This window comes from Alligator sinensis, unplaced genomic scaffold (genome assembly GCF_000455745.1).
Source record: "Alligator sinensis unplaced genomic scaffold, ASM45574v1 scaffold29_2, whole genome shotgun sequence".
Classification (NCBI taxonomy): Eukaryota; Metazoa; Chordata; order Crocodylia; family Alligatoridae; genus Alligator; species Alligator sinensis.
The window spans coordinates 1,224,255-1,239,381 of record NW_005842194.1 but is presented as its reverse complement, the minus strand read 5'-3'; the positions used below and the strand labels follow the sequence as shown (position 1 = coordinate 1,239,381).

The 15,127-nt window shown below is 46.8% G+C and overlaps 3 protein-coding genes across 8 annotated transcripts in view; all 3 read right to left on the bottom strand.

Annotated features, from left to right (window-relative positions):
* The window catches only part of HOXA1 (homeobox A1), a 5,252-nt gene extending 3,484 nt beyond the window's left edge, over window positions 1-1,768 (bottom strand). The window contains exon 1 of the mRNA XM_025207418.1: window positions 1,754-1,768. Coding sequence (XP_025063203.1) covers window positions 1,754-1,768 — 15 coding nt within the window. The remainder of the gene's footprint in view (window positions 1-1,753) is intronic.
* HOXA2 (homeobox A2) lies at window positions 331-4,735 on the bottom strand. The gene is made up of 2 exons (XM_006026480.3): window positions 4,354-4,735; window positions 331-3,793 (listed from the first exon to the last, which is right to left on the bottom strand). The coding sequence occupies exons 1-2, from the start codon at window positions 4,733-4,735 to the stop codon at window positions 3,054-3,056; spliced, it is 1,122 nt and encodes a 373-aa protein (XP_006026542.1). The 3' UTR covers window positions 331-3,053.
* A 4,288-nt stretch (window positions 4,736-9,023) lies between these two features.
* The window catches only part of HOXA3 (homeobox A3), a 43,692-nt gene continuing 37,588 nt past the window's right edge, over window positions 9,024-15,127 (bottom strand). For 5 of the 6 annotated variants that reach the window (XM_006026478.3, XM_025207411.1, XM_025207412.1 and 2 more), the window contains 2 exons: window positions 12,209-12,791; window positions 9,024-10,656 (listed from right to left, as the gene is read on the bottom strand). In XM_006026478.3, coding sequence (XP_006026540.1) covers window positions 9,887-10,656; window positions 12,209-12,674 — 1,236 coding nt within the window. In that variant the 5' untranslated portion in view covers window positions 12,675-12,791 and the 3' untranslated portion in view covers window positions 9,024-9,886. Of the gene's footprint in view, window positions 10,657-12,208; window positions 12,792-14,644; window positions 15,113-15,127 lie in introns of those variants that run through there. The other variant, XM_025207414.1, reaches the window with a different exon arrangement.

Genomic DNA, 15,127 nt, shown 5'->3' with positions numbered 1-15,127 from the left:
GCGGAGGGAGCCAGCAGATGGTCAGTGGCGGAGGCTCCCGGGGGACGCCCTCCCAAGATGGGCTCAAACTTTCCCTCTGTCCAGCTAGGGAAAGCCGGGTCCGTGTGCGGGGGTGGGGATGGGGACTGGTGTGTGAGTGCGCTACCACGGGCACATGCAGACAAGCAGGGCCCAGGTGCCGTAGATCCACGCGTGGGTGTGGATACCGCCCCTGCCTGTGCCTGGGCGTGCTCAAATGCACACGCGGGGAGAGGACCCCTCTCCCGGCCGCAGCCCCAGGGAGATGCATAGAGAGAGTCTCCCCCGCACCCACTACCCCCCACACCCCCGGGATCGGCTTTCCACAGCCGTCTGTGCCCCTGTGAGGCCACCTCCGCGAGCCGCCCTGCACCCCGCAGCCCCGCTGGTGTCACTGGGAAGCGGGTAGATGTTTCCCTTCCACCCGCTAGGCACAAAAGAGCCGCCCTCCCCCTCCCGGGCTGCTCTCCCGCACCGCCATGAACGGGCCAGGGCCGCTTGGAGCCATTGAGTTGCTCAACACTCTTGGCTTGGGGGCGGGGGAGGGAAGCAGGGGATTCCCTGAGATGCACGAGGCGGCCTGCACTCCGCCTCTGTGGCTGCAGAAAAGGCTGGAGGGGCACTTCCTCTGCCTGCCCCAGCTGGGTGGAGATCAGGGGAAAGGCAAGCCACAGGGACCGCTTACTGGAGAGCTGGCTCCCCCCTACCACCCCAGGCATTACCCCGCTTTTCATCACTTGCTACCCCCAAGTCCCTCTCTCAGCCGGACACCCCCGCCGCAGCCCGGCTGCCTTGCACTCGCTTTCCTCGCCACGGTGGGGAAGAAATCCGCCCTTTTGTTACATTGTCTCTGCTCCAGCGCGGCACAATGAGGTGGGGAAGGCAGAGTAGGGGCAAATGGAGACAAGCCTTCAGAGCAGGGCTCTATGCCAGCTCTGTTCCCCCTTACGCCGCCCCCAGCCTCACCCTAGATCTCAGAAGGTTTCGAGGGGGGCATCTCCAAGCCACTGCTGCCCTCCCGGTGCCCTAGGCGCCACTCTGTCGCTCTCCCCATTTCACCTCCCCACCCACCCCCCGTCTTTTGCCCCCAGCGCCCAGGCAGGTTTCAGGGCTTCCCCGGGAGACAATCGCTCCGCGGAGATGTATTGATTTGCAAAGCGATCGGGGAAGAGGGTTCAGGGCGGCCGATCTCTCACTAGGACGTGGCCACCTCCAGGCCCGAGGTGCCTACAGGGCATCGGTCCAGTGGGAGCTGAACGAGTCCAGCTAAACAGGAGTTAAAATCCCCCCCAGGCGAGGGAGCGAGCCCCTTTTGGGCCGAGAGAGCCGGAGCAGGGAGAGGAAGCAGGAGCAGGCCGGAGAGGTGTGCCGCACCCGCAGCCCAGCCAAGCTGTTGTTTTAAAAGAGCAATAAAAATGAATTATGACTAAACGCCTTCTAACTTAATGGTTTTAGACGGGGATCCCCAGCCCCGGCACATACGTAAGAGGGTTTTTATTTGTGCATGTGTTCCTGCAATTGATCTCTTTGATGACATTCTCATTCAGAGAGAGAGTTTGATTTATGAGGCTAGGAAGGATCGCGGCCAGCCCTTCTAGGCATTACCCACGCGGCCCAGCTCCACAACGTGTTGCAGAGCGGGGAAACCACCCTCCTCGCAGGCAGAGGACATAAAGTGCCCCGCGCAACTGGACGCCTCGCCGGCCAGCTCTCCCCGCGCACAGACACAACACACGGGGATCCGCGCCATCGCCGGGCTCTGGGAACCGCAACGCTCCCTGCCACCATCTGTTGCTTGATTTTTGGCCCTAGTACTCTCGGCTGGGTTAAAAATATCGACGGGTCTTCCAATGCAATCCTCTGTGGGGGTTTTATACCGCGCCACGAATGGAGCAGCGGGCCGCTGAGTGGGCTCCATTGAAATTTAAACGAATTAAGCAAGAGTTTGGCAACCGCAAAGAGGTTTATGGAGAAAAAGCCTCGTTCCCTGCCTCCGCAGAGCCCCGGGAGGAATCGCGTTAGCACAGTCTACAGCCTTCCGAAATGCAGTCCTATCCCCCCCACCCCCAAATAATAACACTTGTATTTTTTTTTATTTCCTTTTTTTTTTGTAGGTTTGTTTTCTCGGACGCGTTCAGCACATGGGAGCTAAGCAATCGCGCACTGTGCTTGTATTTTTAAAGAAGTTTTCCTTAAAACGAGTTGTTGGACGCACGGAGGTTTAGCTTAGCAATTTCTAACCCAGTCTTTTCCTACAGCAAGAGGCCAGTGTCTCTAGCAGAGCATCCCTGCCATTTCCTATGGATTACATTTGGTCTGTAACGGAGAGAGCTGCACGTTTGTTTGTTTGGGGGGTTTTGGTTTTTGTTTTGTTACAGTCTAGAAAACCCGAAATTTGTATTCACACGCAGATAATAGAAGCTCTTCGATATATGCCCAGGTTAAAAGGAGGAAATTGTGTAAGCTTTGAGCGCAGGCTTTATAATAATAATAATTATTGCTTGTAAGAATCCTTTCAATAAAGAATTGGAATGTGCTTTTTCTCTCTAATAAATATGTCACTTTACCAAAAGGAGAGAGGTTGTGAGCGGATTGTTTAATTTTATTTCCGAAGTTAGATTAGGAGGGGGAGGAGGAAAAAAGCAGCAGCAGCAGACCCGTTAGATTACCAGTGGTGAGGAAGAAAGAGGGTGGAAGAAAAAGAGAAAGCTACTTGTAGCAAACAAGAATTTATTCTACCAAAAATACTTATGACAACGCATCCTAATGCAATACAAAAATAAAAAGAAAGTGACGATACAATTCTATATGATCACTTTCTTACAGGCCTCAGATATTGCTTTCATAGAAGGACCTAGGATGTGGCTAGGTTAAACTGAACACAACTAAAACTCCAAAAGAAACGGTAAAATGGCTCTCCAACACAGCAAAGGGAATTAAGAAACAGAAAATACTGACCAGGAAAAAGGAAAATAAAATTAAGTCATTTCAAAAAGGAAGGCAGAACCCTTGGCAAGAGGAGGTCTTGACTTTTCTCAGTAATTCAGGTGCTGCAAGTCAATTGTGGTGAGTGTGTCTGTAAAAAAGTCAAAACTGTCAGCAGAGATATCTACAGGACTGTCCAGAGATCCTGGCAAACTGGGGGAAACTGCATCTGAAAGCTGTAGGCAGGAATCTGTGGAGAAAACGTTAAAGTCCTGTAAAGAAGGGACATCCAGGGCCTCAGGACTGTCATTGTTCAGGCCAGCTGCACAGTTCTGGGCCATTGTTGATAGGCAGTTCTGAACAGTGGGTGACTGATGCTGAAAATGTTTCAGATTTTTCTCATTGCTTGTTAAAGGCGAAACTGGGAAACTTTGGGACTCTCCATTGTGTACATTCTGAGCCTGCTGTTGAGATAGTGCATTTTGCTGAAAAGTGTAACCTTCCCTTTCCAAAAGAGCCCCTGAGACATTATTGAGGGCTTGTTCAAAGAGGGATTTCTCCTCTTCCTCTTCTGCTTTCTCGGTGTCCTCTAAACTCTTAAATTTCCCCTCACTGTTTTGGTTCTCCTTACACTGGGTCTGTCTCTTGTGCTTCATCCTCCTGTTCTGGAACCAGACTTTGACTTGTCTCTCAGTCAAATCCAGCAAAGCTGCAATCTCGACCCTCCTCGGTCTGCAGAGATACTTGTTGAAATGAAATTCTTTTTCCAGCTCCAAGAGCTGGGTGTTGGTGTAAGCCGTCCTCAGCCTCCTGGAGCCACCGTTCCCACTATCGGGGATTTCAAGGGAGTCTGCAAAAAGCAAGCACACAGGCAAACAAACAACGCCAGATAAATGCACGGGCTGGATCGCAACCCCCAGGCGCCCTCCACTCCGCCAGGGGGGAAATATATAGGTATATATAGCATAAAATATCAACTGCAACAAAATGGCCGCCCTTGGATGCAGTAAATCCATTGTGTTGCTCTCCTGTGCGCCCGGTGCTGTGGATCCCTTTCCCCTTCAATAAAATCATCGCACCTCGCTCCCAGACCTCCCCACACCAGAGCAAACTTTATATTAGCCATACTACAATTTATAATTAATGCATCAGCTGCTTAGCTGAGCAAGAGCAATCTATCACTCTTCATTACTGTCAAATATCCTAACTCTAGGACAGCAAGACAAGGGGAGGTCAGCTCCAACTCAAATAAATCATCCCGCATTACACAAGTTGGGGAAAGTTGGGGGGCTTCAGAGCACGGCGGAGCCCGCCAGCGCCTTCCCTCCTCCTCCGCCAACCCATTTCCAGTGCCTCCCAGTTCAGCTGGGGAAAATCCAACAGATCCAGAGGGAAAGTCTTTGAACTGACCTTTGTGGCTCAGGCAGGCTGGTCCAGTGGCGGAGGCTGAGGCCGTGGCGAGCGGGAGGGCAGTTTTCTTGGAGGCTTTTTTCTCTTTCATCCAGGGGTACTCCGGAGGCTGCAGGGCGCCCGTTGGCACCGGGCTGCTGCTGCTGCCATTGGGGCTCTGCCTGGGGCGGCTGCTGCTGCCGTGGCGAGGGTGGCTGCCTGGGTTCAGGCTGGGGATGGTCTGCTCAAAAGGAGGAGGAATCAGTGTCGAGTGTGAAAGCGTCGAGTTCTTGATTGATGAACTTTGAAATGTATCACCGACAGGGGGAAAAGATGTCAGGCACTCAGCAAGCGATGGCTGACTATTGATAAAACCAATCTCTCGCTCAAATTCGAAATTCATGGCCTTCAACTCGCAGCCCCCTTGGAGAAAAAGTTCCCTCTGATTTCGGGGGCTGTTGGGGGGGAAGGCCCGGGCGAAAGGAGAGAGAGAAGAAAAAAATAGATCATAGAAGATCGCTGGTGGGGTGTTTTTTTTCTAATTCACTGATTACAGCCGTATGGGGACCGTGCTACTATTAAACTATTGAATTCATGGAGACAAGGTTGAAATTGGACCGAATTGGCTGTCACATGATTGCCTCTGCCCAATGACAATTTGGGCTTTAATCAAAAGAAGCCACTGTCTGTTTGATTGATCCAAAAAAGTCGGGAAGGAACGCCTCATTGGGGGCCAGAAAGGCTTTATTTACACTTTTTTAGGGGGGAAATCCTAGATCTGGAGTGCTCCCCTTGGCGTCCCCGAGCGAAGGGCTCGGCGTGGGGTGTTGCACACTCCATCTCATTGTTTGGGACTGTCAGGAAAACGCTTTGCACCTCACAAATCATTTAAGCACCTCAATCTGACGCCTTGAGTCATTAACAAAGTAATCCATTAATCTTCAAAGTTTTGACACCGCCGGGCCCCCACATAAGAAGTTGCACCCAGGCAGGACTCGCAGGCAGAGAGCCCTCCTTTTTTCCTGGGGAATAGCACTTCCTCGAAACTAGTGTCTTGCTCCCGAGTTGGCCTCTTTTCTCTTCTTCTTCTTTTTTTTTTTAATTGGCTGTACAGTATGGAGAACAATTGACCGCCGATCTCCGATCCCATTGTTTAGCTGGATTTTTCTTTGGAGCCTCGCTCCTTATGGGAAGACTAAGCTAGAAAAGAGCTTTCTGGTTCCTGCCTTCCCACTGCAGTTGACTTCTGTCACAGGAGTGGACCGTAAAAAACAAAATACAGATTATATAAATACACAGAAGTAGATGCGCTGTGAATATTTTTTTTTCCACAAACTCCAGGGCATTAGCTAGATTCGCGACCGCTGACCTATTTTGCTTAATAACCGTAGTAAACTGGGTCTGGTGAGTATTTTCGATTCCAAGGAAATGTATTGGAGGCGAGTGTCTGAATGTCTTTTTTCTGTTTTTTAATGTGGTAGGCAAGGAAAAAAATGCTACCAGGATTGTAATGTGAATAACTGTACACGCTCCAGGAGCATTGGCTCTGTTCGCAGTCGTTTCAATGTGCCACTTACTGGACTAGTTACATGCTCTGGTCTGGCACAAGCTTTTTTTCCCCAAGCAAATCCAGAAGAGCGATGAAAATGATTACGAGAAGAGAGCGGATAATAATAATTAGGATGATGATGATGATGATGATAGCAGCACTGCATTGGACACGTCTGATGTTCTTCTTTGCTCAGAGCCCAGGCCAGGGACTGCGTTTCCTGTCGTTATTTGTATTCAGGATGAAAACTGGAAGATCTGTGCTTTGTAAAAAAATATATGCATATATGTATGTGTGTGTGTGTGTGTGTGTGTGTGTGTGTATTCTCATGTAGCCCACAGAGCACGGCGGGGGCTTGGGCTTGCCTTTGCTGTTCCAGCCATCACGAGAAGCTTTGTAAGTGGCTAAAATAATAAACTGATCAGTAGAGCTCCAGTCTGTACAATGTTGATCAAAAATCCTCGGTTTTCTCTTAATAAACCCACAAGCTGGAAGGGACTGGGAGGGGGGAGGGGTTGGGATATTGTTAAGTCTTCTTTTTTTTTCCTGGGTTGCTTGTTTAAATAAAATATAGATCGAGACTTGTCATTTAATCCCTAAAAAGGGGCTGCCTTACAAATATAGATGCTGTTGGAAAATGGAAGGGGTTTCATTTTCGTGCTTTTACTCCAAACAAAGCTCTGGTGATGCCTGCGCGCGATCAATCTTGTCCGCCAAAAGGTTTGACAGCTACTGGCCCTTATGACCACATTTAAAGCTTCTTGCTCTTTCCAAGATCAAATGTGGCCGAGAAAAGCGGGAGAGAGGAAGAAACGCAAGTAAACAGGGAAAAGGGCTGCTTGTAAAATGTGCTTTCACAGGCTTCTCAGGGCTGTGCGACCAGTGCAACCCTGTTTTACCTTAATGATGCCAACTTTGGATCTACTTTCACTTGAAAACGTTGCGATTCCCAGTAGGAGGAAAATATTGGGATTAACAGTAGGCTGAAAGGGAGAGGCTTGGAGTGTAACAAGGCTTTGTGAGTAAAACCTGTGTGGGTGGACGTATTCTGCACATTTTTCCTGGTGGCCGATCTAATACAAAAACCACCTGGAAGAGACCTTTCTATGGACGGGGAACGCCGAAATCTTGTAAAAACCAACTGCTATGCCTGTAGAAATGGGTTTTAGCCGGCAGCAGTCTTTTAAACTCCAGATTGTTGTTTGCAACGGAGAGATTTAAAAAATGCATCCTATCTTTGCTGGAAAGCTGGAGAAAATCACTCAACTTCCGAAAGAGTGGAAGGGGAATGGGAAATCCTCTCTCTTTTTTTAGCATAAACTTAGTTTTCTGTGCTGAAGCAGCGACACGTTAAAATTTCTAGCATTTCCTTTGATTTTATTTAACCTGTTTACAACAAGGGGTGGCGGAGGGTGTTTGTTTTAAACGAGAAAAATGTCGCCTATAATCTTCTATCAGTTGCCAAATGATTCTTTTTTCCTGTGTTAAAATTAATAGTCAGTAGTTGGTCTGCATTAATCATTAATTGCGATTCAATCACCGATATCAGACTGTAGCCAGCCTCTTTCCATTTGAAGTGTATATCTCTGTGTACAAAATAAATCTGTATAATATACAAAATCCCTTTCTGTGGCTCGCAGTGTTATATATATTTATGCAGAAGAGCTCTATGCAGATGCATGGCTGCACTGGAGTCGTTGCAGCATCAAGCAAGGATGGATCTCAGAACAAGATAAAGACTAAAGATTCATAATATTTCTGAGAGACCAAAATGGCGACATTTTTTTGCTGTGCACTAAAAGATACAGATGGTGAACAGAGTAGGTTACTATCTCTGCGGTACATGAGTATGTCTTTGTACACATACCCATATTTCACCCTCGTTTATTAAGGTCCATTTTAGTTTCAGCTCTCAAACTTGCAATTAAAAACTGTGGACGTTTGGGAGGTTTGCAAGAAAAATACCTGATTTGAATACGTGAAGTCTCTTCTCTGGGTTGTACTTTATAGAGATCCCTTTCGGAATGTCCTTGCAGTGGGGCCTATTTTTGGAAATGCTGTTGTCCAAAGCCATTCGGAAGGCAAATATTCTGAAACATTGCTTTCTTTTCTTTTATTATTGGAAAGCTAGCGAGCTCCCTCATCCCCTCCCCCATCAGGTCCAGAAAGGGGAGGAGGTAGAGCGGAGAAGGAAGTCAGAATAGCAAAAATGGGGAAAAAAATACAAAAATCAGGTCATTTTATTAAAGAAGGAAAGGGGACTATGCGAGATGGATCTGTTCATTTTAAATATTCCCAGCCACATTGGGATCTTGGTGACGGGCCTGAGCTACCAGGGTTGCTCCCAAATCAGTGTAAACAAGCCTCAGTAGCTCTTTGAGGGCTGCTTCTCCAGCGCTGGGGTGATTGATTGTGCTCTGCACCGTCCCCCTCTCCCTTCCGAATTCGTGCCAGCCAATTATAATAGCACATTATTTTATACTCGGCTCTGTTTGTCTTCACTCGGTCCCCTCCCTCCTCCCCGCACAAAGTAACAGTCCCTGGCTTGTCTCTTTCCAGCGTGGGAGGAAAAAGTGTGGGAGTAGAAAGCTCCCTGCTTTGCACAGGCCCCCAGCGCAGAGGCGGAAGGGGCCTTTCCCTGAGAAGGCTGGGGAAGAGTGGGCTCCCTCGGGGGAAAAAACCCCCCCGAGAGTCCAACATGGCGAGAGGCAAGAGAGCAGGGAGCAGGCTCCCGAGCCCAGCCGCAGCCCGGGCACCTGAGCGCTCTGCGTGGCATTGCTGCAGGCTTTGTTTCTGCCCCAAGAAATCCGGCTCAGACAAGAGTCACCCCGCCGCGCCGCGCTGTGCCTACACGGAGCGCGCCCAGCTCAGCACCTACTGCTGCGGACACAAAAGGCGGATCGCTGCCATCCTTGATATTTTCAACGCCGGAGCTGTCACAGATCATAAGACACATTGGGATTTACCGCTACACAGCAGGTTTTAAACCCTGATAAGCAAAATCGCAGGAGCTAGAGGCTCCTTGGGCTGGGCTATGGGAATCTCGTGTATGCAGAGACCCGGTGGCTTCCTCGTCACATGATGTGGAGCTTTTTTTTTTTTTTTAAGCAAATAATATTTTCTTAACTCTTTGTTATTCAGAATAAAAACTTTATTTTTTTCAGAACGTGAGCAGCAAGGAATGTATAACTTTCAAAACAAATCTAGTGTTTTCAGGTTTACACATTTTCCGTTTTGCTGGATGTTACAAAGCATAAATTATTCAAATTGTGATCTATGTCTTTTTTTTCCCTCCCAGATCTTATTGCATCATTATATTTACTTTTTCATAAAGGACTTAGAGTTTCCTTTCAAACGATATTTCCTACGTGTGCCAATATGCCATCTAACATACGGCCTCCTGAATATTCAGGGTACAGATTTTTTTTAATATATATATAAATATGAACAGATGGGGATAAATAAAATTTTAAACACTTAGATTATTCAATGTTTGCAAAAAAAATATAAATAAATCTGAATGTTCACCAGCATACACACATTGAAAGACTTACACGTATTAATAATTGTCCAGGGAATCCCTGTTCAAGCGCCTTTGATGTCTTTCTCGCTATTTAAAAGAAGTGCAATAAAAAAAATTGCTTCCCCGCGGGATCAATCATGTACGAACAAATTCACATTTCAGAATCATTTGTATAGAAAATTTGTTCATATACCCTGTTTTGATAAAAGTGTAGAAGGTAAAGTATAAAGCCTATGTATACTCCCAAAGCGAGACACAAGGCTACAGTTCAAGAAGATAAATATTCACTATTGAAACTATAGAGCAATTCAAGCAACAAATATTGCTACGTCACAGAAACTAGAAAACGCTTTTACCAAAGGAAACAAAACAAACCCAAAAACAAAAAACCAAAACAAAACAGAACGGGGAGGGGCTGGAGGGACGGAAAGTACTTTAAAAAAGTTGGGGGACTCCACGTTTCACTCAGTAACTCCTGTCTATTACAGATGCGTGAGTTTGGGCGCTTCCTGAATTCTTCCCTGAGAAGGATGGTGAGAAGTAAGGTCTGTGTATGTTGGGTGTGGATCACAAGGTCCATGGTGGTGATTGTTGGTCATTGGGCCAGCCCCACTGTAGTCCATGTTGGCAGAGGAAGGATGAGGGAGATGAGTTAGACCAAAGATGGAAGGGCCAGTATTTGTCATGGTCTCCACATAGTTGCCCCCCACATAGACGGGGCTTCCCTGTATATGTGGATTCCCATAACCGTTGCCTTGAAGAGGATGAGTATCATATTCAGGAGTAACAGCTGCTGTCCCCGTGTATCTCTTTTGAGGAGGCGGGCAATTATTGAGAGGAGTCGGATATGATGCAGGGATGCCATAGGTGTTTTGATGAGGCTTGTTAAATGATGGAGGCGACTGGGCCTCGTAGGGAACACTGTTTACTAAAGAATGCATAGAGTTTAGATACCCCCCAGCAGCGGAAGGTACAGGACTTCTGCTTGGGGACTGTCCTCCTGAAGAGGTCATCATGCCCTTTCCCTTCTGATCCTTTTTGTATTTCATTCTGCGGTTTTGAAACCATATTTTGATCTGTCTCTCTGTGAGATTGAGCAAATTAGCCATCTCTACCCTTCGTGGCCTGCAAAGATATCTATTGAAGTGGAACTCCTTTTCCAGTTCTACCAGCTGGGCGCTTGTGTAAGCTGTGCGTGCTCTTTTAGAGGAGGCTTGCCCTGGAGGGCTTTTATCACCAGCGCAACTCTCACCTATGTAAATCACACAAAGAATACAATAAGCATGGTGGAACCTGAACACAGCGACCAGAAACAATGACCGTCCAGACACCATGGCTAGGAGTGGTGTCTGGAGATTCCAGCTAGCTGGCCTAGGAATATCCCGATCTAATAAATCATTCTAGAGCTAAAACATGCGGAAATACAAGCCTTAACTATCTCACGATTATTTCCCTTCACCGTGGAAGTATCACTCCATGACTATAGCTGCCTCCATTAACAACAACAGCAAATACCATAATTTCCCTGAAATAACATTTATACAAGACAAGAAGATGCAAAAAAGCCAGTAGTAGAAATTCTTCATGCACAAGTCTGGCTGTTCTTTACATAAGTCACTTAATGGTTTCAAAACAGGCGAGGGGATTTGGATACTTTCCTTTCATGGAAGATAGGGGCCCAAATCCCCTGGATTGCTTTGAGAACCTGAACATATAAACAGGGACCTTATAAGTATGCATGCATATATCATGTATGCAATATATACAAGTATAAGATCAAAATGCTATAGCATATATGGTATATATATATACACACTGACATTCATATATATATATGTGAATATGTATGTATGTATGCATATACATTAATGTATGCACTTTATATATAAACTATGTACACATATATGTGTATATATTTGCACATATGCACACACACATATGCACCTAGTTTGTATACATACACACATAAACATATTGCTTTTTTAAATCATACATGATTTAAAATAGTAAAATGTAAGATTTTACATGTAAATCTAAGTGCCAAATAGTAAAATGTAAGATTATCCAAGTTTAGGAAATACATTAACGATTATATGCCAAAGTGTTTGGAATCCATTTCTAGGGGACACTAAAAAGGGAGGAAGCAGTTAATATAAACAGAATGCCTAGGGACTGACCCTCACACTCCTATCATCTATTTGGCTTCCCTTACATAATAACAGTGTTGAGATACATGATTATCCCTCAAATAATATTTGATGGACTTGATTTTATTGTACTCAGAACTGATCTTTGTTTACCAGACTTGTGACTTTGCCAATCCATCTGCTAAAATAAGACTGGGTTCTGAATATAAGTAAAGCATTGATCCTGACTGGAGATGATTATGAGCTATTTTATTCGTATTACACTTCAGCAGGGATAGGTCAGTGTCTTATTAATATAATAACACTGTGCCAACAAAATACTCAGGACCTGCCTCTGGCTAAAGGCCTGGGCCTCTGTATATTGACATAATCTAATGGAAGGGAGGCACTACTGATGGAATATTATAGACTTCAGAAGTGTGTAGCTCTCTCAGACGCTAGGAAGAAGAGCTTGGAAAAGAAGCTGGAATTCATTTGCAGGGCTGAGTTTACTGCTTTGTCAAGCTCACTTTAAAGCAATTCAATACGTTTTCTAGAAGACACCCACTTAGGAAGTTATATTGGAAATAAGATTATAAACAAAATGGAAAAAAAATGACGCTACAATTTAGCTTGCCAGCATAAGCCAGTCACTCATAATGTAAGAGCATTTCATACCTGAACTGGAACTGCTGTTTTTCTGCTTTGTATTTTGCCGAGACTCTTTCATCCATGGGAATATCTGTTTGGACATGGTGGGCGAGTTAATGATCGGGCTCTTGGAAGTATTGGCTGGGGCAGAATTGCTGCTGGCATTTTGAGGTGGTGAGACAGAGGGCGGTGGTGGTGGTGGTGCTTGTTGGGCTGGAGGCTGCTGCTGTTGCTGTTCTGAAATAACTGGGGGTTGAATGGGTTGGCTGGTGATGGTCCTCATACAACTCTCATTGATTTCATTGGCCTTATGGTGGGACACAGTACTGCCAGGTGACTGCAAAGAGCAGGCAGGTCGATGGTATTCAGTTTCCACAAGTGATGAAGACGGAGGATATTGCTGCTGACTAGCATTATAAGTGAAACCATTTGCTCCTTGGTAGGGGTAGCCACCATAGATTGCAGAGCTGTCGTAGTAGGTCGCTTTTTGCATTTCGTTGTTTCCCAATATTTATTTCACAAACTGACAGGGTCTTGACACCCTTAAAGAATAACATTGGCACCCCTCTGTCACGTGACGTTCTTCCTCCAATGGCCTCTCCTGGTAGACCTAGGGTGTATGGAAAGCACACTAGAGTGAAGAAATAGTACAAATCCATCTTACTTTCAATAGCTAAGTGACATGAAAGCCATAAAAGAAAAAGTGGTCAGCAATATTTAGCAGCATGACTTGGCCTTAGGCGGAGAGAATTTCGATAGAAAGGCTGCCTGGATTTCTTGGCAGCTACAAATATGTGGTTTGCTGCACCAGGAGAGGGGCTTTCTAGGGTTTCTTCTTTTGTTATATATTTCTTTTAAACACCACGGATTGTTTTATCGTTTATCACCCGAGGAACCAGAGAGGTTATTTAAATACAGCGCTTCGAGATAAGGCGGATCAAGGGAAAGGTGCAGGTTACAACAGGGGGTGGGTTCCCTCCTTCCAGTTCACGGCTGTGGGAATCCTCTCCCCAGGAACCGGGGAGAGTTATTTGTAATATTTATATTACGGTTCATCTGAGCAATGAGGCCCTTTTGCTTCCAAAGTGCAGTCCCCTTAGACACAGAGGGAAAACAGTGATCCAAGCAGTGTCATTTGAGGAGCTTAACATAGCACACCGAGTCCGAGGGACACCCGCGGTGCGTGTGCACAGAACGCGTGGTACCAACAAAGCGAGCGGACACACGTTCGCTCGAAGCACATTGCGGGTTAAGCAGCTACTAATGAGATATTGATATTAGGATGTTAACGCCGACCCACCTCGCGCATATAAACCAGTTTTTAACTGTAGCGGATTTACTTTGGGATTAAAGCAGCTAAATTAGCACACGGGATGATTTGGAAACTGGGATCTGGCTGGTACTAAAGGAGGATTTTTCTCCAGCGAGGGGGTGTCGCTCGTCTGGAATTTCCATCCCTATGTTACTTCTACCTTGAAACATTCCAGACACGGTCTGTTTTTCTCTAGGAACCAAGAGATATAAGAAAGAGCTCATCAAGTCCAGAAGGGGATCGAGAGACTCTTTCTGGTTGTTTTTAAGGTGTTACTTTTTCATAGAAACTACCAAATTCTACCTGTTAAAACAGGATACATTTCAGGGGGACGGGACGGGGACCCACTAGGAACCAGAAAAAACAGCGTTCATCTCCATGACCACGGCTTGAACTTTGCTTCCAACTTAGTGATAATAGGTTCTGTCTTTGCAACTGCTATGTCATTTGATGTATGGGGGTCATTTGGCTGGGGAGAGAAGATGGACACACAAACCACAGAATGCTCCTACAGCCCGGGCGAATCGGTTTTTCTTAACTCACACTGTTTACCTGTCTGAAAATAACCAGTTAAAGATGTGTCCTCAGTAAGAAGAGAGGAGAGCTGAATGTTATCTCCAATCTAGGACTTCTCAAGCACACATTGTTCTCCGAAATTAAAATCCCTTCTCCACCCTCTCTTGCCCCACTGCTGACAAACAGCTTCGTCTACCCAGGTCAAAACAGTTCCACTTAATGTCTCTTATTCTTATGCGGGCTGCTATTTTCTTTCTCAAGACATTTGGCAATCTCAGACGCCTGTGGGAACGTGTTACCCAGTACATCCCACAGAAATGCACTTCAAGTTTTACAAGTTTCTTAGAAAACAATGGCCCGGCCCTTCGTTATAGTTAAGGCAAATTAAATAAATAACTTTCCAGGCAGAGCGGTTCCGTTTCTATTGTTAGCAATCAAACCCTTTGGATCCATTTGAACTAATAAACTAGTCGAGACCTGTAAAACATGCACAATTAATTCCCATCGCCTGCTTCCGCCCTCCTTAGGCCCTGGCGTATTTTTCATTGCGTTTCCTTGAGATCCAGAGGACTGGACATCGCAAGAGGAGAGAAAGAGCCCGGGGATGAAGAGGTAACAGGGACTGCGCTCCCCACCTTCCTAGCAAGGGTCACCGCAGACGTCCCCCAGGCTCTGGGGCAAGTTAAAGTTTGTTGCAGTCATTTGGCTGCCACGGGCGGGTTCTGCTGAAGGGAAAACCAGGTTGCGGCCATGCCCAGGGGCAACCGCACCCCAGGAGCTAAAAGAAAAGACAACTTGAGTTGGGGGCACCCGCGGTGCCAAGCAAGGGAGGAGAGGCCAGGCCGTGCTGCGGCCGGGGGCGGCGTGGCCCGTGCTTTCAAGAAAAGCCTGGGACAGGAGGGGGGAAGAAGTTCGCAGCAGACCCGGTGCCCGGGTTGGCAGCAGCGTCTCCCTCTTCCCCACGGAAGACAAAGGGCTGCCCCAACCCGGATGGGACGCACCTGGGGGTGCAAAATCCGCCCCCCAATTTGCGCAGAGCCAACATTGCTCCTTCCCCCGGAGCCGTGCGAACAGCCCCGGAGGGACAGGGGGGGCAGGGAGGAGAGGCGCCTCCTTGG